The sequence below is a fragment of the Sus scrofa genome, chromosome 1 (genome assembly GCF_054392235.1).
Source record: "Sus scrofa isolate SSC_HxYL_T2T_F1_AM1 chromosome 1, Sscrofa_HxYL_maternal_Yorkshire_Landrace_v2.0, whole genome shotgun sequence".
In the NCBI taxonomy this organism is placed as follows: domain Eukaryota; kingdom Metazoa; phylum Chordata; class Mammalia; order Artiodactyla; family Suidae; genus Sus; species Sus scrofa.
The window spans coordinates 9,845,484-9,869,487 of record NC_139383.1 but is presented as its reverse complement, the minus strand read 5'-3'; the positions used below and the strand labels follow the sequence as shown (position 1 = coordinate 9,869,487).

Sequence of the window (24,004 nt, the reverse complement as noted above, 5' to 3'; positions counted from 1 at the left end):
AATTTCCTGGGAGAATTAAGCTACTGTGCCTTTTAAACCTCTACCCCCGAATCCCTATCTCATTACCAGCAGTTAGAGAAATGACATTGTGTGGCAGTTGTCTCCTTCAGATCAAAGAGTACCCTATTCCTCCTTGCAAGAGTGAAGAGAAATTTGTCTTTCACAAAACATAGGTATAAAACAAACAAAACTAAGTCACCAGAAAAATGAGCCATCACAGCAGTGGGGGAGGGGTGACTGGGAGCCTCAAAGGGACACTCAGAGCCAGTCTAAGCTCCCCTTCCCTCCTGTTTCAGCAGGAGTCCTACAAAAAAGAAGTGAAAGTCATGTTTCCTGGGTAATTTTAATATAGGGAAACCGAGGTGTTTTAATCATACCTAATTGCAGAATGTTAAATAGTAAGTTTGAAGGGAGTTTTGGAAATACTTAATCCTATATTCATTGTATTAGAAAATTTAGGTCAAAAAAGAAAAAATTTCAAACAATATTCCCACATTATCCATTTGTTTTTTTTAACTCATGACTCGGTTTTGTTAATAAAGAGTCAGATCTTTTTAAATGTTAGAAATTAATTTTGCTTGCTTTTGTAATTCCTGTTCTTATTTCAAGTACTCTCTTTCTTGCTTATATTCCTCTGTGTAAATTATAACCTGGAACACCTGACACCATTATCTGTGAAATTTTCTTATTTCGAATTTTTACATAGTGTATTAAATAATTAGTAGCAATAGAGTTCAGCCTCCCGCTCCAAGAAATAAATTACTTTAAGGGAACAAGAAAAAGAACAGCCCCACCCCTTGCAGAAACGACTGCCATGATGAGAAATGCCTGCTGGACAAAGCGGCCGCTACTGTGTGCACGGCCAGTTTATGGATGCGTGTGCTCTCTCTCTGTGTAGGCAAGGTGCTTTTCCCGGCATGAACCAGAGTGGACTTATGGCTTCCAGCTCTCCCTACAGCCAGCCCATGAACAACAGCTCCGGGCTGATCAACACCCAGGCGCCCCCCTACAGCATGACGCCCAATATGGTGAACAGCTCAACAGGTAACCTTGGTGGCTCCGTGCCTCTGAGGGCTGCCCCCCCCCCCCCCCCCCCGCTTCTCCTAGGCTCGCACCACCCAGAGTAGAAAAGCAGCTCCAGCCATCGGATCACGTGGTGAAAGAGGGGAAATGACTTCTCTGCTGCTTGGATACTTGCTCAGCCTATTAAGACTTGAGGGCTACATCACATTTTGTGTAAATGGTTTTTATTCATCCTGTGTTTTATTCATGCATGTGGACTTATTTCAGGTGTTAGTGGAGATTGCTTGCTAAGTATATACTCGAAGCGCCCTTTGTCTTTGGACATCACTGGCGGTGTCGGGAGATCCCACGACAAAGTCTGTATCCGCCACTCGATGGTGGAGGAGATAAGCGGTTGACATGAGCGGTTGACGGTCACTTTCAGAGGGAGGGGTTGGAGGGCAGAAGGAGGGGCTGTCTCAGATAGGTTGGTTTTTTCCATTTAGGGAAACTTTAAATGTACACTTGGAAACAGTTGTCTTTTAAGTCCTATTTGCAGACTTTCACTACTGAGAAATTATTTTTTTAATGGATTGTCTTAAATTTCTCATGATGTTTCATTTTTTCAGCACACTTCATGATCTCAGCAATTGCATTCTCACCAAATCCCGTCTGATTAGTGCAATAAGGGTCAGTTGGTGGCAATAACAAGAATGTCTAAAACTGTGCAAATATTCCATGTTCTTAGACCCCTTAGACCCTGAACCACCTCCTTACCAGTGCCCTACCTCTCTAGTGATGATGGGCACTGCTTCGGGAAGGAGGAAGCGCTGGCGTGTTTCACCAGCACCCTTAACGTTCTCTGGCGCTGCGTCCTGGCGAGTTTCCCTCTGTCGTTACAACAGAGCTTTGCGTAGCCAGCTGTGTGTGCCCCAGGGCTTTAGGACGTGTTAGGAAAACACCGGAGTTAGAGGCTGGGCTCCCTCTTACTACCTTTTCTCATTTCCTTGGCCTTTCTGGCCTCTCCATCTTTGAAAGGCCACCCCAGGAGCTATTCTTTCTTTGTCAGGAAGGACAGACAGCTTAGAGGCTGGGCTTGCAACCTGAGTTTCTGTGCTGTGGGTTCCTAGGGTCTAATTTAATAGAGCGATTCCCTGGTAACTTCTCTTGCAAAATTTATGGAAGAGGGGCACAGTTTTTAAGGCAAGAGCCTGCTGTGGTCCCCTTTGAGAAAATAAAAAAATAAAAGTTTGCGGAAGAGGAAAAAATAGAAACTACTGGTGAAAATGAAGCTTTTAAAATAAATACATAAATACATAAATAGCCCTTCCTGCTGTTAAGCAGGCAGTCACTCATCCCAGTAAGGGGAGTGTTTTCACATGTGAGATCAAAGTGGGAAGCTCTCATACAGCCTGTCAGCCAGAAGCGTCCCCTTCCCCTCCCGGCACCATCCCAGGTAACACTGTATTTGAGTTATGACATTACGTGTTTTGTCTGGCTTGCTGCAATACAATTACTTCAGAGCACTGAAACGACAACAAGAAATTTTCACCCACTATTAGCAGGACTCACTTTTACCTCTTTTCCTTTGGACCCCAGAGCCACAGAAACAACCAGCAACAAATAGATGCCCTGCCTAAGAAGATTTATGTATTCCTAAGGAAAAACCAGTTTAATGGAGAGTCGCAGCGAGGGTTTCTTTTTATTATTATCATCAGATAATTCAGCTATTCGTTACTTCATACAGAAGAAGTGTTCAGTGAAAGGCCATTTATCCTCAGTCTTTTGTATAGGCTAGTAGTAGTATATTTTTTATTACATTGTGCATTTTGAAATATTGAATTTTTAATAATTGAAACATTTATCACATTTTCCTCCACACGTTTATATGATTTGATTCCAGCTTTGTTAAGTCAAATGCTACCTGGTAGAAAGTAGTCATCCGGCACTCGGAGGACCGTTGAGGCGCTGGCGCTGGCTGTGTGTCTCTTGCTAGGGACACGTGAATCTGCTCTGAATGTGTTACAGTCTCAGAGGGAAACGGGAATAACAGAGGAGTATTACAGTGTAGCAACTCCCTGCCTACACTTGACTTTTCTAGAGATGGGCCAGAAATGGCTGAGTCATGGTCAGTCAGTCTGCTTGGTTTGGGGCCATGGAGATAAATGATCAGTGATAATAGCAAAGCGTTTTCTCCAACAGAGGACACTTTTGGAGAAAGTGCAGATCATACACATGACAGCCAGGGGGATTTTATGAACCTCACTTAGCAGCCTATGCAACTGGCCACCTCTTTGCTGAGTTCAAACAGTTGTGCTGTAGACAGCTTGTGGGGCCAAAAAACGTCCTCCTGTGTAGTGACAAATTGTTGCAAGCTTCAGTGAACAAGTAATGATTTAAATGGAGTCGGTGTGAGTGTAGGAGTGTGTCTCTCTTCACTTCAAATGCGGGGAGAAGTGGGGTGGTGGGCAGTGGAGATTGTTTCCCTCTAAGGGAGTTTCCTTATTTTCTTTCTTTCTTTCTTTTTTTTTTTTTTTTTTTTTTTTTTTTGCTGCACTGCAGCATGTGGAAGTTCCTGGGCCGTGGATGGAACCTGTGCCACAGCAGCACCCCAGTGACCATGCCCAGTCCTTAACCCGCTGCACCACAGGAGAACGCCTCTAAAGGGGCCTTTTTTAAAAAAAAAATTGGGGTAAAAGATGAGAAATCTGTATTACTATAGGCAAAATTATAAATTATGTATAACATGGTTAAGTATACCCTTCTCTAATACTAGTGCCGTTAGTTACATTGTCCTTATGTGCATTTCATTTTATAATAGTCACGAGTCATATAATTATCTGTTGTAAACTGTCCCCTTAAAGAAGACATCTACCTTCCAGAAGATACCACCATCTGCGATTCTAAGCTTGTCTTACCAGAAGTCACCATATAAAGGATGGGGCACTTCCTTCAGAATAACCTGCAGATGGTAAATGAGCAGCCGTATGCCACTGTGGCCATCCCTGCCCCCGTAGGGGAAGGTCAGCATTGAGCAGTTGCTGGGGAATCTTTCAGGGCACTGGTGATAGAGCCAGAGGGGCTCATTTCCCTTATGCGAATTAACAGTATTCTTTGTATGTCTGCCGCATGTAAAAATAGTTTTGAATCTCTACCAGTGTACACACGTAGATAGACCCTTTTGTGTTTTCAAAAACAAGGAAAAAATATCTTCCAGAGTTTGCTCTATTATTTACCATGAAAAGAAAAGAACGATCTGTGGGTTTCTGGTCCTGTTTTACCATTTTCTGGGAATGATTTGCAGCCTTGCAGGGAGACTGAGTAAAGGAAGCTGGGAGAGTGGGAATGAGTGTTTAAGGTCAGTTTTACTCACACCATATGTTCTTTATGTTCTTTTTGAATATATTAAATCCAGGATGGAATAGCCGCCTTAGGACCTTGACCCATACTTTCTTTAAGAAATCATTCTAGCTCTTAAATTCCAATGATAAAGCCAGAGGCTAGTTCTTGAAATGTATTTACAGTACTCACACAGCACTTTCTGCAGCCACGGAGTCTTCACTGCCTCTTTTTATGTCTGAACTTTACACACTGGATTACTGATGTCACTAGGAGAAAGAACAGTGCCTTGGTTTTACACATCCTTGGAGTAGTGGTGGTCTCTCTCTTCTGGGAAAGGAGAAAAAAATAGCGCCCCTGGAGTAGCATTGCCTTGGGAGGTACATGGCTCTTTGCAGAGACTCATTGAGAATTCTGCTAAGAAGTCAAAAATAAGCATTTTAACAAAAGGACTAGTCAAAGCCACGGAAAGGAAAGATCTTATGATCCATTTAGTATAATAAAACTTACATTGTAAGGCAGAAGTGCTAAATACTCTATATTCTATCCTATCGACCTCTCAAAATCATAAAGCAGGTGTTCCCACTGTAGCTTAGCTGGTTAAGGGCCTGATTAGCAGCTAGTGTGGCTAGTTGGTTAGTGTCTGTGAAGATGTGGGTTCGATCCTTGGCCTCACTCAGTGGGTTAAGGATCCAACATTGCCACAAGCCACAGTGTAGGTGGCAGATGTGGCTCGGATCTGGTATGGCTGTGGCTGTGGTGTAGGCCCCAGCTGCCGACCCCTAGCCCAGGAACTTCCATGTGCCACCAGTACAGCTGTAAAAAGAAAACAAAAATAATAACATCATAATAATAACAATAAATAAAAAGTATGACTTTTGAAATATTTGTTTGCAAACCCCAAGTGCCCATTTTAGATTATGTAATAGAAAATGAAGTTTACAGAATTTTGAACCAACGTGTATATGCTTATCTTCATCTGTGATTTTTAAAGCACTGTAAATTATCATTAATTATCATAATCACCTTGGCCTAGTTCTTTATGCCAGAGAGTCACTCTTGTGTACATTAACACATTTAAGGCATGCAGAAGGAACTACTAAGAAATCAGAATGTCTTGTTCTTCAAAAATAATACTCAAGCATTATTTATTGTAAATACTTTCAAACTATCCGTTATAGTCTTTAGAGGAGCAGGATTTAACAGAAGCCGTGTGTCCATGACTTTGCCACTTTCTCTGGAATTGTGTAGCTGTCATTCCTTTGAATCCACTCTGAATAACTAGCAAGGACACTGGACTTTCACAAAAAAGCCCCTCTGTCCACACTTGTGCCCCTCTTTTTCCCTTCTGTTCTTCTCAAAAGGGTGTTTCTTAATGTACAGATTTACTAATTCATCTCTCACTAGACCCGAGAGGTAAAACTGCATGAAAGCAAAACCCACTGCTTTGCACAAGCCTGTCTTCTTGGTATACTATCTCTCAGCTGCTTTTTTGAGGTTTCACACATCCACAAAAATAACAGCATTTTTAGCTGATCCCAATAGATTTTTCTCTGCAGCTGCATCACTTGAAAAAGCTTTTTGTTCCAGTTCTTAAAGTCTAAGTATTGAAAGTAATTTGGAAAAAAAAAAAAAAAAGAAAGAAAGAAAAACATCCCAATTATGATTTGTGTGTGTAGTGATGACTTCAAGGGCTGACTGGGCTGCAAATGGGCTTTGAAAAACACGCCAATGTGCCCATGGAAAATGCAGGCATTTCAGAGCGCATCATTGAGTGCGCTGATGTAAACTCCTGGGCACGTGGCTGGGTAGGCTTTTTTGGCAGGACCTCTGGTCTCAACCTGCAGTGATGCTAACGATATTAGCAAATTAGCACCGCAAAGCTTGCCAGCTAATTCGCCAGAGCCCTGCTCACACTCTCACTGCTGTAATTAAAACTAATTATTTTCTAAAACATAGTAATACATGAATATGTGCAATAATCATTTTGTAGTGGGCAATCTGTGGAGCTTTTTTGGGCGGGGGGCACATTACGCGGCATTTGCACTGCTGTGGTTGGACCAGCACTTTTCCTTTGCAGAACATAAAAAGGGTGCTGTCCGTAAAACCTCAGGTTTATTTTACTTTGAACGGAGAATGTTTTCTGATTTTCACTCATTTATGAGGCTCTTCACTCTGTCCCTTCCCCCTTCTGCCACCTCCCCTCACTCTGCCTCCTCACACAGCTGTTTGGTGTGGTGCTTGCAGCCCAGTGCTGTGCAGATGGTTTGCACAGTGGGGTTCTGCAGAAATTCAGCTGTTATTCCCTGGATATCTACCCTCATTCCCTACTGTAGCCTTGTTCTTCCTTAAAAAGAAATCTAAAGCCGTGTTTTTAACTTGCAAATGTTTCCTAGTATTTGCAGTAAATGTGTGTAAATCACTTGTTCTTTGGAGAGCCTTTTATTCTAAAGCCGAGATGAACTTGATTCAGTTCCTGAGCCTAGAGATAGAAAAGTAGTTTTGTCTGGGATCTAGGGTTGACTCTTGAGCTGGCGTGAGTGTCTGGCCTGGGCCTTTGAGCGGCAGCTCAAAGGACTGATCTGTATACACACAGCACCGGAATGGAAGGAAACCAGCCGCGGTGCAAAATCATTAGAAATCCTCGCCTTCAAAAATTACTTCTGATGATTGTTTTTGATGTCAGTTAGGAGTGTCTTCCATCACTGCAGCCTGTAATAGATATGATTTCGAATGAAACAATATCAGATGGCAAATGATGTCACAAACTATGGACTATGTGAATTGCGGAAGTTAAGAGAGCAGTAAATCCTCTAGTCCACCAGTAAAAATACACACATCCAGCATTTGCTTGCATCACCTAATGAGCAATTTAGACATTGGGCGTATTTCCACTTAGACCTACTCTATTAAAGCTGTACTATTTTTGAAAAAATCGCTATGGATAAAAGTTGACTCTTGGTGGTTGAGGTCTGGAGCGAATGATTGCCTCTTCCCCCCCCACCCCAGACAAAAAAGGGTTACCAGAATGTTGTGCTACTCAGATTTCAGAAATGAGTATTCTCTGAGGTACCCTTTCTTTCTCCTTTTTGCTCCTCTTCCTCGGAGGGACATTCAAGTGCCCTGCGCGTGCCTCACTCAGTAGCTCGTGTTAGCGGGAGCGCAGCCCGGCGAGTCACACGTATAATCCTGAACTCTTTCTCCTGTTTTCGATTAGCATCTATGGGTCTTGCAGATATGATGTCTCCTGGGGAATCCAAAGTGCCCCTGCCCCTCAAAGCAGATGGGAAGGAAGAAGGCGCTGCCCAGCCGGAGAGCAAGTCGAAGGTACTCCTCTCTCGTCTGCACGCGGGGTGGGGCTGCCTCGCTGGCGCTGCTCTGGCTCGCTCCTCCTGTTTTCGTTTGGCTTCTTCTCCTGTGCATGCCTCCATCTCGTGCCACATGTTTGCAGCCTTCTTCCCCCACCCCGCTTCATGGTGTGGATCTGAAAGTTACTAGTTCTGACGGCATTTAACTCATGGTTGTGGGAGAGGGGCGGAGGGGCAGGACCCACCAGAGAGGTGCTGCGGGGGTGGGGAGAAGGAAGGGATCTTGCCTGGTTTGGATACTTGCAGCCATGTTCTCTGCCTTCAGTTTATAGCTTCCTGTTTTGGCCGCCTCAGCAACAACAACATACTTAATATTTTGCTTTCCTGCCTTATTTGATAAATAAGGTGAACAGCTTTTTTTTTTTTTTTTTTTTTTTTTTTCCTTTTCTTTCTTCCATAAGGGGTAACCCATGCTTAGCATTCCGTGTAAGCTTGAAGTAAGCATGGTGGCTTAGTGGCCTTATGCAGCATCCAGCGAACTCACCAAGTTATACTAATTAAGAATGTTGTTTTAATACTTTTCTATGTATGTGTGTTTGTGTGTTTGTTTGTACGTCTTTATATATATCTATTATATATAAGAATCAGTCTGTTAAACTGGATGTGCTTTTTGTTATTTTAAATAAAGTTTGCCCTACTTTGTCATTTTTTTTTTTTTTTTTATTCCTCTACCACAGGATAGCTACAGCTCTCAGGGTATTTCTCAGCCCCCAACCCCCGGCAACCTGCCAGTCCCTTCCCCAATGTCCCCCAGCTCTGCTAGCATCTCCTCATTTCATGGAGATGAAAGTGATAGCATTAGCAGCCCAGGCTGGCCAAAGACTCCATCAAGCCCTGTAAGTGGCTCTGGTTTTTTGTGTTTTTTTTTTGTTGTTGTTGTTTTTTGGGGTTTTTTGATAATTGATTCTACTTTAATGCTTGCTTATTTATTTGTTTTATAAGACTTTTTCTTCATAATTTATCCATGAAAGGGTTTTCTTTATAATTATGCTAGTAATAAAATGAGTAAAGTTTGTATGCATCATACGAGTTGATTGCTGGTAATGAAACCGCTGATGTAAAGAAGCGTCTTTATACAAAGCATGCGATTGTGTTACTGGGTCCAAACTCCTTCACACGGTGACTTTGTTTAAATGTCTGATCCATTGTGTACTTACAGAAGGTCTTTAAAATGAGTTAACTTCTCCATTTACATGGGAACTAATAGCAGCCATGGAGTAAATGACAGGTTTGGCCTTTGGCCTAAGTCTTTCATGTGCTGTTGTGTCTGAAACACATCTTATTTCACAACTGCCTATCTTGAAAATATAAATATTACACTCTGGGCACAGTTTCGAGTATTATCAGCCCTGCTTTGTTTCAATCTACTTGTCAGAACTTAACAGAAGAGTTAGGAATGTTAGTGCACATGAGTATTTGGAGTGCTGCTTTTAGAACGTGTGCCTGTATCAGAATTAGTCGAGATAGAAAAATTATATCCTGCACAAGCCTACTGATAATCTTGAAATTAAGTGTTGATTTCCATATGATATATAAAAAACTGTTTTATATATATATATATATATATATATACACACACTATGACTACATACTAATTAAGAATATATATATATATAGGTAGGGGTTTTTTTAGCCTTAATATTCTGTCTGTAGAGCCTTTATTTTCCTACTAAAGAAACTAATTCTGTGCCATTAAAAAGAAGAAGAATGGCATTGTAGTAACCTTTATTTTACATTCATATAGGGAATCAAAAGATCTTAAAAAAAAAACTTAACATGCAATTACTTGCCAAGAAGGCTTAATTAAAACGCTAACTTTTGTAAGACAATGTATTGAAGAGCACAGCTCAGGAGAAGTAAGTTAGAGGAGGAAGACTCCAACTGGAGAATCTGGCAGTGTAGTCAAAACCCCAAAAGGAGGCTGCTATTAATTATCCACTGCGGGTTTAAACAGAGCCGAAGGTTGGAAGACTTGGTGGTTCCAGTAAATGTCTGTAAAATTCACGTGGAGCTCTGGTATAACCAGCATTTTCCTTTTCAGAGGAAAGAAGGGGAATATTCACATTACCTTCTATGTAGATGTGTGTTTCGCTTTTTCAACAACTGAGAGGAAATGAAAAATGTTTCTATTGTGGGTTAAGCAGAATGAACGGGAGGGGAGAGTACAGCTCCTTAATTCCGATGTCTTTGTGTTATTTGCTTTGAGTCTCAGAAGGCAGCCAACATTGTGGGGTGCGGGGGGGGGTTGCCCATAATCTACTCTGGTTTTTTGTTTTGTTTTGTTTTAATCATAGGAAAGGCATTTTAGAATCAGTTATACTCTCAAGGTAACAGAACCCCAATTATAACTTTTCAAAAACCTTTGTTTATCGACTCAGTGGGAAAATGTTCAGAGGTTGAAAATAATCTTTAAAACCTTAAGATCATAATTGAGAATAATAATTTATTAAAGACTATTAGTAGACCATATTATATGTTTAAAATTTCCGTCTTGATGATTTCTGAATTATAAAAAAAATGATTGAGATAGTTATTATATTTTAAGTTACTAGTCATATCATCTCTATCCAGTGAGTCTTACAGGAAACTGTTATCAAAACTCTACTTTCTGGGGAGTTCCCGTCGTGGCGCAGTGGTTAACGAATCCGACTAGGAACCATGAGGTCGCGGGTTCGGTCCCTGCCCTTGCTCAGTGGGTTAACAATCCGGCGTTGCCGTGAGCTGTGGTGTAGGTTGCAGACTCGGCTCGGATCCCACGTTGCTGTGGCTCTGGCGTAGGCCGGTAGCTACAGCTCCGATTCAACCCCTAGCCTGGGAACCTCCATATGCCGCGGAAGCGGCCCGAGATAGCAATAACAACAACAACAAACAACAACAACAAAAAAAAGACAAAAGACAAAAAAACAAAAAACAAAAAAAACTCTACTTTCTACTTAAATAAGAGGAAAAAAAAGAAAGCCGAATTAGGGATTTCATTTTCTAACTGTACCAGTGTTACCCTTAAAATTGCACATTCCTTTTTTTTCTCTTTTTTCTAAATATTTCCACATACTTTATCTCTTCCTCTACCATAAGCATTTCATGTTTAAGAATTTACAAGCAAATTTCTGGCTCCAGTCATAGAACCAGAAAAGATGTGGTTTGAGCATGTTAGGGTGGAACATGTTAGGGTTTGTTCAGTATTGAGAAAACAGCCCCTCCTGGCATGAAATGCTCATTCAGGAAGGTCACCAGAGGAGATTGCTATGAAGGACCTCGCATTATCTCTGCTGTCAGGTTGCTGCAGATAGGTATGATGGAGGAGTATTTAACTTCTCTTTCTGAGACCTAACTTTAATTTGTGCTTAAATTGCTCCAACAGTGCTCCTGAGAAAGCCGATCTCATAGCAGGCCTGAAATGTGTTAAAGGACAAAGACGCTCTGTACTCTGACAGCCTGCCCTGGACCAACACTGTTTTGTTACAAAATATTCTAAAATCAAAATAAACATTTGCACACACACACGTACACGCACATCACCAGGCATATGGTAAAAGCTGCTGAAATGTAAATCTGCCTCAAAGACGCAACGAAAAGTGTGCTTATAGACTTAATTGAGTTATGTGCGAGGAAAACATTTGTGGCACCGTAATAATGTCTTGCTGTAATTTTTCAGCAATCTTTATTTCTTTTTCTTGCCTCCACGACAGTTTCATGCCATAGTATACAATTTTTACGACACTAAAGCAATAGGAGGTGGTCCTAGTGGCCTGGAAAAGTTACCTTCTCCCTGCAGGGTAGGTTTTCTGCCCATTGTCTGTGGGTAGGGCATAAATGATGTTTGTCCAAAGGTTACATCAGAGCTGATGTCTGTGAACAAAAAAGGTGTGTGTTGAGCCTGATCCGTGATAAAGTGTATCTTTCTTTTTCCTAAGGCTTTTTCTCTTAATGTCTTTTTTCTCTGTTGAGACACCCAAACGCTGCTCTGGGGAATGGGTACTGTGCAGCCCTTGAGGCTGGAAATGGAGCCATTCCTCCCCGACCAACCCCATCTCAACTTCAGTCTTTATTAGATCGTGTCAGCTTTCCCTTAGCACCTCGCTCGCTGGAAGCCTGTCTGTAAAATATTGTAATCAGCTGTTAGTCCTCCCTTGGATGGCGCCAGACTTTGCAGACCTTTTTCATGCAAGTATTCGCTCGCTCGTAGAACAGCTGTGTGGCGAGTACCTGCCGTGTGCTGTCACTGTTGGTGGTTCCAGATGAGCACGGACCCTGCCTTGTGCAACTCACGGTCTAGTCAGGAGAGGGGCGGGGGCGGCAGCTAATCCCACGCCAGACATGTGCTTCCATATACACTGAGGCCAGTGCAAAGGACCGAGGACCAGGGAGCCTGCTCCAGAGGATCTTCTAGAACCTGACACCTAAACTGAGCTCCAACCACTTTCTTTTCTTACACATGCATTTTCTTACATTACAGCATCATAAAAGTGCATTTTTGAGGCTCTAAAAACTAAGAGAAATAAGTTATTTTTAAAACTATTATGTTATGAGAACAAATTGAGATAGATAGAAGTTAATTAATTAAACTTAAGTTCATTAAACAGAGACAGGTAAGAAAAGTTAAAATATGGATAGTCAAACTAGGGAAGTCATTACTTTAGGCCACTTCAAGTTACAAAAATATCCATTCCCTTCATAAGCAGGAAAAAAACACTTGAGTGCCTCGGTGCTTGGGTGGAGATTAACTGTTCTTCCAGGACCCTGCCGCAGGTTGGTTTAGAGAGGACCAACTAGGCCAGAAAGGGCAGTTGGACCTTATGTTTTTGGTCGAGCTACTCAAGTAATTGTACATTGAATGATGGCTTTCATGTCTCTTATCCTTAAATTGAATCTCAAATTTTCACCTCTCAGTGTTTCACAAGGAGGAGTTTCATGGTTATTGTCTGTTTTTTTAAAATTTGATTCAATACGTTACCCCCCCCCCCCGGTTCTTATTTCAGATTTCCTTTTTTTTTTTTTTTTTGGTCTTTTTGCCATTTCTAGGGCCACTCCGCACATATGGAGGTTCCCAGGCTTAGGGATCCAATCGGAGCTGTAGCCACCGGCCTACGCCAGAGCCACAGCAACGCGGGATCCAAACTGCGTCTGCGACCTCCACCACAGCTCACGCCAACACTGGATCCTTAACCCACTGAGCAAGGCCAGGGATCGAACCTGCAACCTCATGGTTCCCAGTCGGATTCGTTAACCACTGCACCACGACGGGAACTCCCAGATTTCCATTTTTTTAAAAAATATTAGACCAATTTTTTTCAGTGTACCCCCAAAAGAAAAAAAAAAAACTTGAATACTACATTTTAGAAACCTTCTGTTAGTAACTACTTCATTAATGATGACAAAGTTTCCGAGATGTTCCCAGATGAGAATGTGGCCTAAAATGTGTTAGAACAGTTTCTTTTCCTAGTCAGATACTCTTTTGGTGTAAGACTATGGTAAATAAATTTTAAAATTTTATTTGGGTATGGAGCTAGGTTCCATATTCTAGCACACCCGTGTGTTTATAGACATATGTAGGAACGTGCACACACACTTATGGAAAGTAACTTCCACATGACTTACTCGAGCTTCAGCCTCAGTGTGACTTCTGAAAGACCCCCGTTTATCCGGCTATTGTACATTTTTTATTTACACCAGCTGTATCACCTATTTTTATATATTGGATGTAAAGATTTTATGCCTCAATAATTCTAAAGGTGAAGGCTTGAACTTTTAGCTAAAATAGCTTAGGAAAATTACATGTTAATTAGAGGGGCATCTGCCACTTGCCTTAATTAGTCTCATTCTCAGGTGTCCTTTCTCAGGCCCTACTTGTATAGGGGATCATTTTGCTAAACAAGGTAATATCAAACCTCAGTGGCAATCATGTTATTTCACCCGCCCCTCCCCCATGTCAACAATATGTTCAAAATTATCTTAAGCTAAACATGATGAAAAAGAGCTCAGCAAACCTCCTTCTAAAATAACAGCTATACATTGCAAATGAAAACCTAGTAACTAAACATGACTAAATGAGGTATATGACTATTCCAAGGAAATCTTTGAGAATTTAGGAGCAATTCTGCACAATAATCTCAGAGTTACAAATATTGTTAAAGATACAGAGACATAAAGAAAAGTATGCAGTTGTACTGTTTAAGACACAAAGTGTTAACCTTCCCAGATCACATAATCCAGACGGTGGGCTTCAGGTGTGCAGAAACAGCACCTGGTGACGTTTTAGTATCAAATACAATTAGAAAAATAAAAGACCAAGAGTTAGAGCATCGTATAAACCAAATGGGTGCATAAAAGTAAAGGTACATGTTTATCCATAGATATGCTGGGAGTATGAAATAGCACATGTATTTGTGATTAAAACATGGTTGCTTAATAAATCTATTTAAATAAGTATCTAAATAGCCCCTTCCCTTGGCAGAGAAGTTCAAGAAATCTTAAGTAGGGAAGGTTGGGCATCACGAGTGAATGCAGAGCTTGAGCTAGCCAGTAGTTTATAAAGCTCTCCAGTGAGTATAGAGCCCACACACCACTGAGTCCTGTGGTATGTGACCTGCCTCAAATTCTTCAGCAAGTGCCATGTGTTTGCTTTCCCTATGTATGACTTCACTTTAATGAAGGCACGCCTTGGCCATTCATATTTTGACAAGGAAGGCAGGAGTCCATGTAGGGTTTGGGGTTTGTTTGGGGTTTTTGTTTTGGTTTGGTTTGGTTCTGTAATAATACATGTGAAATCTTAAAGTCACTGCAATCTTCATGCAGTGAGCTGGCACCCTTTTGGTTTTATAAATAACGTGAGATGTCACTGGAATCTTGCCTTCTGGGATTCAACGCTTAGATCAATAAAGTAAAAAAGGGTTTTGTTCCTTTGTTTTTCAAGTATCTAAAAGGGGGAGTTTGGGCCCTTTATTTAAAGTCTAAGTAAATTCTTGATTAAGAAAATGTATACTTTGTGCCTGAACTAGTAGCCTTCATTCCTGATTGTTGTGTGATAGCAGTAGTTTTTAACTTTCTTCTCTTGCCGTATTTGGGAGCTCATTGCTTCTCTCTCACCTTCCTCCCTTCCCTTCTGCCCGCCCCTGCCCCATCTCCACCTGCTCCTTCTGGGCCCTAGAAGTCCAGCTCATCCACCACCACGGGGGAGAAGATCACCAAGGTGTATGAGTTGGGGAACGAGCCGGAGCGAAAGCTGTGGGTGGACCGATACCTCAGCTTCATGGAGGAGAGGGGCTCCCCCGTCTCGAGTCTGCCCGCCGTGGGCAAGAAGCCCCTGGACCTGTTCCGACTCTATGTCTGCGTCAAAGAGATTGGAGGTTTGGCCCAGGTACGAGGGAGCGCAGGGCTCACGAGGGTTGTCATAGAGACGCTCACACACGCCGCAGCTTTCTTTGCATATACAGTATATACAGCAATTGTTTCTCCGGAGAAAAAGCTCGCCTCTGGGAGGGTCGCTTTTGCTGGGATCTGAGTTTGCTGCAGGGGGGCTGCCCTGGGGGCAGGGACCCAGAGCCACCTCCATAGGTCATTTATGCGGCCTCGCTCCTCATCCTTGACGTGAGGCGTTGGGGCTAGGTTTGGCTTCAGGGTCCCTGCCAGCGCTAGAATTCTATGGAACCTCTCAGAATGTCATAGTAAATAGAAATGCAGGAGCCCCCGTCGTGGCTCCATGGTGATGAACCCAACTAGAATCCATGAGGACGAGGGTTTGATCCCTGGCCTCGCTCGATGGGTTAAGGACCCGGCGTTGCTGTGAACTGTGGTGTAGGTCAGGTCGCAGACATGGCTCGGATCCAGTGTGGCTGTGGCTGTGGCGTAGGCCAGCAGTACAGCTCTGATTCAGCCCCCAGCCTGGGAACTGTAGGGTGTGGCCCTAAAAAAAAAATGCAAATGATTACATGGTCAGGTCCAGTATACATCACATTGTTTTCCTCCATCCAGAACAATTCGGTGAGAAAATCAAACCGACTTCTAAGACCGTGTCCACGATACTTGGGCACTACGAGGGTCAGTGCTGTCGCTTGTTCTCAGAGCTGGGACCCGCGTGGGCAGGGGCGGCGCCCGGGGTGCAGAGCTGCAGGACGTGCTCACTTGGGGTTGGTTGTGCACAGGCCTCCCTGCACATGCCCCTTCAGATTTGTTCCTACAGGCCACTCTTGCCTCCTCCCAGTCTCAGCCCTGGCTTTAGCACTGGGTCCAGTGTGTGGGAAGTAGAAGTGGAATCAGGGACAGGGTCCTGACGGGTGAGTGCCCACTGCGTTCTGGGCCCCAGCTTTTTCTTGTCCCTTCTTTCTCAATACTCACGAAATGCAGGGTCATCACCCCCCAAGAAGAGATGTAACAAAATGAAGACCAGTCATCCTTGGGATCTCTGCATGGGGGGGTGGTTTCAGGGCCCCCACAGATACCAGAGTCCACAGAGCTCGGCCCTTATTTATGTAACCTACGCACAACCTCCCACGTACTTTAAGTCGTCTCTGGATTACTCCTAATATGGAATACAATGCTAGGCCAGTGCGAATTCAAGTTTTGCTTTTTGGAACTTTCTGGAATTTGTTTTTTCTCCAAATACTTTCAGTCCGCAGTTGGTTGAATTCACAAATGCGGAATTCGGGGACATGGAAGTCCGGCTGTACAGTAACCTTGTGGCCCAGGGACTCCCAGGATATGATGGGGCCAGGTCCGTCTGATTGCAAAATGCATGCTCTCTCACCTACCAGTAGCTCCCAGACCTGGCTGTCCATTAGCCTCTCCTGGGAGCATTTAGAACCCGGAGTCAGTACCTGGGCTCCTACCCAGATCAATGAAAGGAGCTGCTCCGGGTCCCAGGTGGTGCCGGCCTCCCATCCAAGGGCCGGTCATTCGATCCGCAGGTACTGCTGAGGGGCCCCCTGGCCTCAGAGCTGTGCGGCTCTGGGGATGCAGGAGAGGCCTTTGTTCTGAGCCCTCCCGGGGGTGCCTCCCCACTCGGGACCTGAGACCTGCAGCCTACAAGCTCAGCACTGCGGCACCAGATGGTAAATCCACACAGGATGCAGGCCAGGTGTGAGTGGTCAGGATACGCGCCTCGCTCTGGCCCTGAACCCCCCTGACCTTCCCCCTCTGGGCATGGACTCCCCTGACTTTCCCCTCTGCACCTCCACTCCCCTGACCGTTCCCCTCTGGGCACAGACTCCCCGACCTTCCTTCCTTCCTTCCTTCTACGCCTGGACCCCTGCCGTCGACCTTTTGAGAATCCTCAGGACACTAAACAAGTGGGTCTCACCATCACAGGAGCTTGGGGATTGTCCGGACACCTCACTCGGGACTGTCAGCGGTGTTGACACTGTTCCCCAGTTGGGTCTGTGAGCGAGACTCTGCCGGCTTACCCAGTGAGCTGCCTGAGTGAAGCTGCGATTCCCAGTGGGGGGCCCCTTGGTGGCACTGTCGCTCACACACACACACACCCCTCTTGAACTCTCCTTGTGGCCATCAGATGTCACTGGAGCAGGTATTGCAGCCCCAGATAGATCAGCTCAAAGCCTTGCTCTTTGGTATCCCAGGCAGCGTGTTGCTTACCGTTTCGGAAGCAGGACAGGCCTGCTTGTTGCTGTCTGGCTCAAGTACCAAAAGTGGCGTTAAGCATTCCTGAGAGCATTCTGTGGCTTAGCACGCACCATTTAGTACAAAGTAAATGGACATAAAGAGCTTTGTGAGAAAGTTTGCATCCAAAAATTGAACATTTCATTAAAAATCACTGTCCCCTTAATCCAGGCTACTTAACACAGGACAATCTAAGAAGCGGAATATTCCCCAAGTATCTGCAGGCGTTCAGTGTTGCCTCCGTGTGTCAACCTCATGTAACTCCTTTCCTGTGTGGGAATCAAAAGGTTAAAATAATACCTAAAATCGGAGGATTTCTTTCCCTTTTTCCCTTTTTGCAGAGTCTTCCCTCCAGCCTAAGTGTAAGCGGGACCACTGGCTAGTCCTGTGTGCCCCTTCCTAAGCCCGTAGGTGCTGCCAGCCAGCTAGCTGGTGCTCCACAGCTTGGACAGGGCTGATGCCTGTGCCAGGCTTTTATGTCGGGGTCATTTGGTTTGGGCCTCGTTTACCCAACACCGCAGGAAAGCCTCAAGGCTGGACGTGGGTTGGAATTACAGGCTCATCTTCCTGAGAGTTTGTGGCTGTTGGAAGGAGACATTGTTTTTCATGTTAAGACTCAAACACTTAAGTTGCTAAGTAGGCCTGTTATTGCTTTTTAAATTAGTTTTTAGATGCCCCCCCCCCCCCATTTTCAAGTAAAAGATGGGGTGGGGATGAGTGTGAGAGAGTGTACACTGGCTCAGAGATAAATCGCGGGCCCTGAGCAGCACCAGCTCTGGAGTAGCACGAGGCATTAGAAGATGCACCGGGCAGAAGAATCTCCACGAGCAGTGCTTTTTATGTCACTATCAGCAGGTTCCTTAATGGTTTTATAACTGTAAATGCTGTCTGTGCACTACTGAGTGGGAGTAATGAGCATTAGTTAAAAGAGGCAAATGAAAAAAAAAAAAAGTAAACCAAGACATTAAGTGCTTTTTGTGTCTTCTGGCTTTAAACAAGCCACTTTGCTGCAAACCGGTGATCCTTTTTTTTTTTTTTTTTTTTGCTAGGTGAATAAAAACAAGAAGTGGCGTGAGCTGGCAACCACCCTAAATGTTGGCACTTCAAGCAGTGCAGCAAGCTCTCTGAAAAAGCAGTATATTCAGTACCTGTTTGCCTTTGAGTGCAAGATTGAGCGAGGGGAGGAGCCCCCGCCGGAAGTCTTCAGCACGGGCGACACCAAGAAGCAGCCCAAGCTCCAGCCGCCCTCTCCTGGTAAGTGGGGGCACTGCAGCCGCGACCCGGGCCGCTTCCAGGCTCTGAGAGGCAGAGAACAAGCTGGGATCTTCCAGAGGGAGTGGTGTTTTGCTTCGTCTTGTCTGTTTAATTGGACCCTGTTGGCAGTGCTTGAAGGAAGAGAGACTAAAATGTGAGATATCGCCATTTCTGCTCAGCACTTTGAAGGCATCCTTCTTTTGCTTTACATTTTTCGGTCAAAGCTGCCTTTGGACTTCAGAGCTGTATACCTTTATTCCTTCTGCATATCTTTTAAAATACTCCATCTAACTCTGTCAAAAGAAGTTCTCCAGTAACCTTTGCTAATCCTTTTGCCCCACTGCCATCCTGCAGATGTAACAGCTCTTCTACCAGCTCTGCCTGTCAGAGACACTCGGGTTTGTATGTCAGCAAAAGGAAACCTGAACTTGGTTTTTCATGTCCCCTGCTCAGCAAATTCTCACTTGTAGGGAATTCAGCAAACTGTCAGGGTCAAGGTCTGGGCAGCCCCATTTCTAAGAAAGAGTCGTCCAGTCTGCTTTGACCTAGAGGTCAGGAATTTTAGGAAAATACTGCTTAGGAATAATGACAAGTCACTTAAATTCTTATAAGCAAATTCATACGAGTGGTACCTGCCTTCTCTCTTCACTCAGCTGTTAGAGACACTACCGTTCTTCCAGCTTTGCTGCTAGCCTTTATCCTACCTGTTAGTGTTTCAGACTTGAAATTATCAAACCTTTATATTCTGATAAACACACTCTTAGAGATGGAAGGAAACGTGCATCATCCTTAGTTCTGGGTGGTGACCTCGCTCTAGTTAAATGTGATCATTCTGGGAGTGCCCACTGTGGCGCAGCAGAAATGAATCCGACTAGTAGCCATGAGGATGTGGGTTGGATCCCTGGCCTTTCTTGGTGGGTCGAGGATCCGGCGTTGCCATGAGCTGGGGTGTAGGTCGCAGATGCAGCTCAGATCCCGTGTTGCTATCTGTGGCTGTGATGTAGGCTGGCAGCTGTAGCTCTGATTCAGTCCCTAGCCTAGTAACTTCCATATGTCACAGGTGCAGCCCTAAAAAAGCAAAAAAAAAAAAAGATCATTTTACTGTGTGTTTCTGGCCACATTCGAGCCCTGTGACGATCCACACTGAGACCGTCTTACACGTGGGATGGGGCTGATGGTACCTGCCCCTCTGCCAATGCAGGCTGGTTCCACAGTCAAATGATAGCTGATTGCTAGTATTTCTTGTGCACTTACACTATGTCAGGCACTTTTCTAAGTGCTTTATCATTTAATATTCATATTAGCCCTGCAATACAGATAATTGTTCTAAAATCCCGGTGAAAACTAAGGCACAAAAAACCTAAGCAAACTGGCGTATGATCCTGTCGCTAGCGAGTGGAAGAACTGGGTCTGATCCTAGGCGCCTGGCTCTCATGTTCTGCCCGTGCCCCCCACACCTGTGTTTAAAGTCAGAGTGTGACAGGTAGACTCTACACATAGAAAGAGTTGTCTGTGAGCCAAAGACATGAGTTTTTCCTCTCTTAATTATTTCCCTTAACTGACAGCTGGATGGCAATGCCAGTGTCTAAGGTCGCGAGTCCAGGAATCTCACGCAAATGCTCTTTAGGCCCAAGGGGCACATGTAGTGAGCGTACCTAGACGTCGATGTGTTGGTTCTAAACACAAGAAGACCTCCTCCCTACGCCCAGCCAAAGACTCACAGCCTTTGCCAGTTATGGTTTACTTTCAAAACTGTGAAATCTAATTTTAAAACGCTCACAACATTACATTCAGTTCACAGAGTAAAACAAGCTGCCTATGAACAGCTCTGAAACGATTTTTCCAAAATAAAAACCCGGTGGGGTGCAGGGACCAAAGTGCAATGTCTGCAAAGATCTAAAGGTATATTTTATTTGCCGGGAAAGAACTCTCGTTGCTGAACGGTCTGTCCTCCTGTATGGAGAATAGCTCTCCCAGGGAGCATCGGCTCAGTGCAAGAAACCCCGCCGAGGTGTAGGCACTTCAGCAAGTACAGGGCCCGTCCTCCTACAGTCAGCCCCCGCCCCCCATTTTTTTTAAAACTACCGTTTTTATGGCAACATTCCCGCTTTAACTGCACAAAAGAGCTTGGGTTGCAGATGTGCTCCTGAGAATACGTTCTTCTCAGTGGTCCAGAAGGTGCCCGAGTCACGAGAATCAGGAAGCAGGGAGGAAGGTGCCTGAGCTGAGCCGTTCAGCCAGCGCTCGGGCTGCGGTCTGCTTGGCTTATGTGCTCTGCAGAGAGACGGACACACGGACTGGGCAGGAGGGCAGAGAATAACATCAGCCTCTCAGCCAAAAGCCAGGCCTTTCCTCCAGCATCTGTGGCCTCTTTGACTCCAGAACTTTCATTAAGGAAAATGTCTCCGAAACGTCTTTCTTGTCAGAGAAGCAAAACAAATGATCCCCAGTGATTTGCCATGTCAGAGTCTCACACGCTACAAAAATTCTTCACACTAATCTTCCGCCAAAGTTTGTGTTCTTTGAAGTCAGTTTTTCCTGTAAGACTGTAACTGTAGTTTATTCCGTACTAGCCCATCCTGGCAAACAACTAAAAGATTCCTAAAAAACATTCTAGATTGTTTTTTCAAATGGTCGTGCTGAATCAGTTTAAATCCTAAATGCCAGTAATGACTTGGCATTCTACATCGTGCCTCCAGATTCCAGTTTGGATGTGATGTGCCTGACACGGATCTGAAATTCGGTCCTGTCAGCCCCTGAGAGGTCCAGCCCCTTAGCCGTGGGGCTGCACCACCATCTCCACTGTGGAGTGGCTGTGTCTTCTAGGGACTGAGAGCAAGTCAGCCAGAGGAAGCCTCCGGAATGAAACCTAAGCAAGACCTGGGGGGTACGGTTGCACCTCGGATTTGCTTATAATAGACTGTAAAGTTTCTAGAGTCCTAAGGAACAGCCAGAGGCATCGCCTCCCCAGGTGGCCTGGGCCTCCCCGAAGCTGGAATGGGGTGGGGAGGGGAGGGAGGTGGCGGGAAGCTCCACATTCAGTTAGTCAGTCTGTAACCAAAAACTCATCCATCTTTGCTGGCAGGTGGCTGACTGCATTTCTATTATTAGCTGACAGGTGATGTCACAAAACTTGTCATGGATCCAACTAGGGAATCCTCGGTGGAAGACAGATGAGAAGGGGGCTCGGGTTATACACAAAGGTGCCCTCTGGGTGACCTCTAGTAGCTGCAGACCCAGGACGCATCAGCTCTTCCTCTCTCCCCACCCAGCTTCCCACAACCCCAGCCAGAGCTGGGGCAGCGGGTTCGTGCTGTGTAAATTATCTTCCCAGCCAGGAGTCTGGCTGTACAGTCTGAAGTGTGTGAATGTACTTAACCTTCAGTAACCTTTCCATTGTTTACTTTCCAGTATACATTTGTAGCTTCTGGCAAAAAGTAGGGATATCCTAGAGAGCCAGCCTCCTCTATTAATGGAGCTTCAAGAGGTTGCATTCATTTTTTTTTTTCTTCCTGAAAGGAAAGGAAAACACACTGGCAAGAGGGGAGAATTTTTCCTTTTATTTTTTTTTTATTAGCTGTGAATGTGCCTACTTATAAATAAGGCTGATTCCTAAATCATAGCCTTGTGAGCCGTGGTCCACGGGAACCGTACAGGCTGCTGTGCGCTCTGGTTCTTGACCCACGAAGCCGGCTATTTCTCCTCTCAGCTTTATGGGGCGGTCATGTCTGAGGGTCATCCTTAATGTATTTTTGAATGACTATTTTTTCTTTTATTATATTTACTTTTTAAAGATGCATTTCCAGGGTTTTACCAAATTTTGGTTTATAAGCATGAATTGGTAAGTTTCTGTTTTAAGGTATCTACATCCAAGAAGGTGTCTACATTTAAAATTAGCCTTGGAGTTCCCTTTGTGGCTCGGCAGGTTGGGACCAGACCAGGTATCCATGAGGATGCAGGTTCGATCCCTGGCCTCACTCAGTGGGTTCAGGATCCGGCGTTGCTGTGAGCTGTGGTGTAGGTCACAGATGCGGCTCGAATCTGGCATGGCTGTGGCTGTGGCTGTGGTGTAGGCTGGCAGCTGCAACTCTGGTTCGACCCCAGCCTGGGAACTTTCATATGCCGCAGGTGCAGCCCTATAAAGAATAAAAGAAACTAGTCTTCCTAGGAGTTCCCTGATGACACAGCGGGTTAAGGAGCCAGTGTTGTCACTGCAGTGGCTTGGGTCGCTGCTGCGGCTCGGGTTCGATCCCCGGCCTGGGAACTTCCATGTGTTGCAGGTCATCCCCGAGTCACTGTGGTCCTAGGCACCCAGGGGAGACGTGACGGAACGCAGTCCCTGTTGGTGGCCATCAGTATTCATTCAGGACCTCGTCTCGCTAGAGAGGCCTGGCTTGGGCTGAGGCTTCCTGAGTGGAAGCGACAGACTCGCTTCCATTTCTCACCCTCTGTAGCGCATCGCTCAGCTCCAGCTTCCTCGAAAGGGAGTCGTGGGTGGTGGTAACTGAGTCTTCATAGGAAAGAAACTATTGATGATAATATGTGCAATATCAGTTTTTACAAGCGGCCAGGAATTCTGTGTGTTACAGTTATAGTCCTGAAAGTATTTATTGTAAACCGTCTGAGGGCAGGAATTGTCTTTCTCTGTCAGTTTGGTGCATGTAGAAAATAGACTCCAATATAATAAGTACTTTATTTATTCAATTAATTTTTTTTTTTTTTTTTTGGTCTTTTTGCCATTTCTTGGGCCGCTCCCGTGGCATATGGAGGTTCCCAGGCTAGGGGTCAAATTGGAGCTGTAGCCACTGGCCTACTCCAGAGCCACAGCAACGCGGGATCCGAGCCGCGTCTGCAACCTACACCACAGCTCACAGCAACGCTGGATTGTTAACCCACTGAGCAAGGGCAGGGATCGAACCCTCAACCTCATGGTTCCTAGTCGGATTCATTAACCACTGCTCCACGACAGGAACTCCAGTATTTCTTTAATTAATAAATAAAACCAGTATTTGTTGAACACCTAATGCCAAGGACTGTGATAAAGCAAAAGAGCCCTTAAGATACTGTTTTTCCTAAAAAGTGGGGTCAATTTTTTTTTTTTTAAGAATTCCACTTAAGCTTTAAAAAGATCTGCTCAATTCTGAGCTTTGTTATTATAATGTAATTGTAGTTAAAGCCAAGTCTCATAACTCTGGTAATGACATTAAAGAACTCCAAGTGACTAGTATTATATAAATAACAAATATGACTTTATAGCTCCAAAAATGACGGTTAGTGACAGAGCATAGACACCTCCACATGTTGAGAAGGTATTGAAATGACATAAAGCTCAGTATTAATTTGTATCACTGCTTTACAACTTAAATGTGTCGCATTACCTAACACCCAGATAATTTTTCTAATTTCTTTCTAAAACAGTGCAATAGTCC

General features: G+C 44.4%; 1 protein-coding gene across 29 annotated transcripts in view; it reads left to right on the top strand.

Moving 5' to 3' along the window:
• Window positions 1–24,004, top strand: part of ARID1B (AT-rich interaction domain 1B) — a 434,918-nt gene that overhangs the window by 389,199 nt on the left and 21,715 nt on the right. For 13 of the 29 annotated variants that reach the window (XM_085022933.1, XM_085022917.1, XM_085022913.1 and 10 more), the window contains 5 exons: window positions 899–1,044; window positions 7,559–7,668; window positions 8,387–8,545; window positions 14,857–15,066; window positions 18,371–18,575. In XM_085022933.1, the coding sequence (XP_084879059.1) occupies window positions 899–1,044; window positions 7,559–7,668; window positions 8,387–8,545; window positions 14,857–15,066; window positions 18,371–18,575 (830 nt within the window). The remainder of the gene's footprint in view (window positions 1–898; window positions 1,045–7,558; window positions 7,669–8,386; window positions 8,546–14,856; window positions 15,067–18,370; window positions 18,576–24,004) is intronic. The other 16 variants (XR_014844179.1, XM_085022923.1, XM_021071914.2 and 13 more) reach the window with 3 other exon arrangements.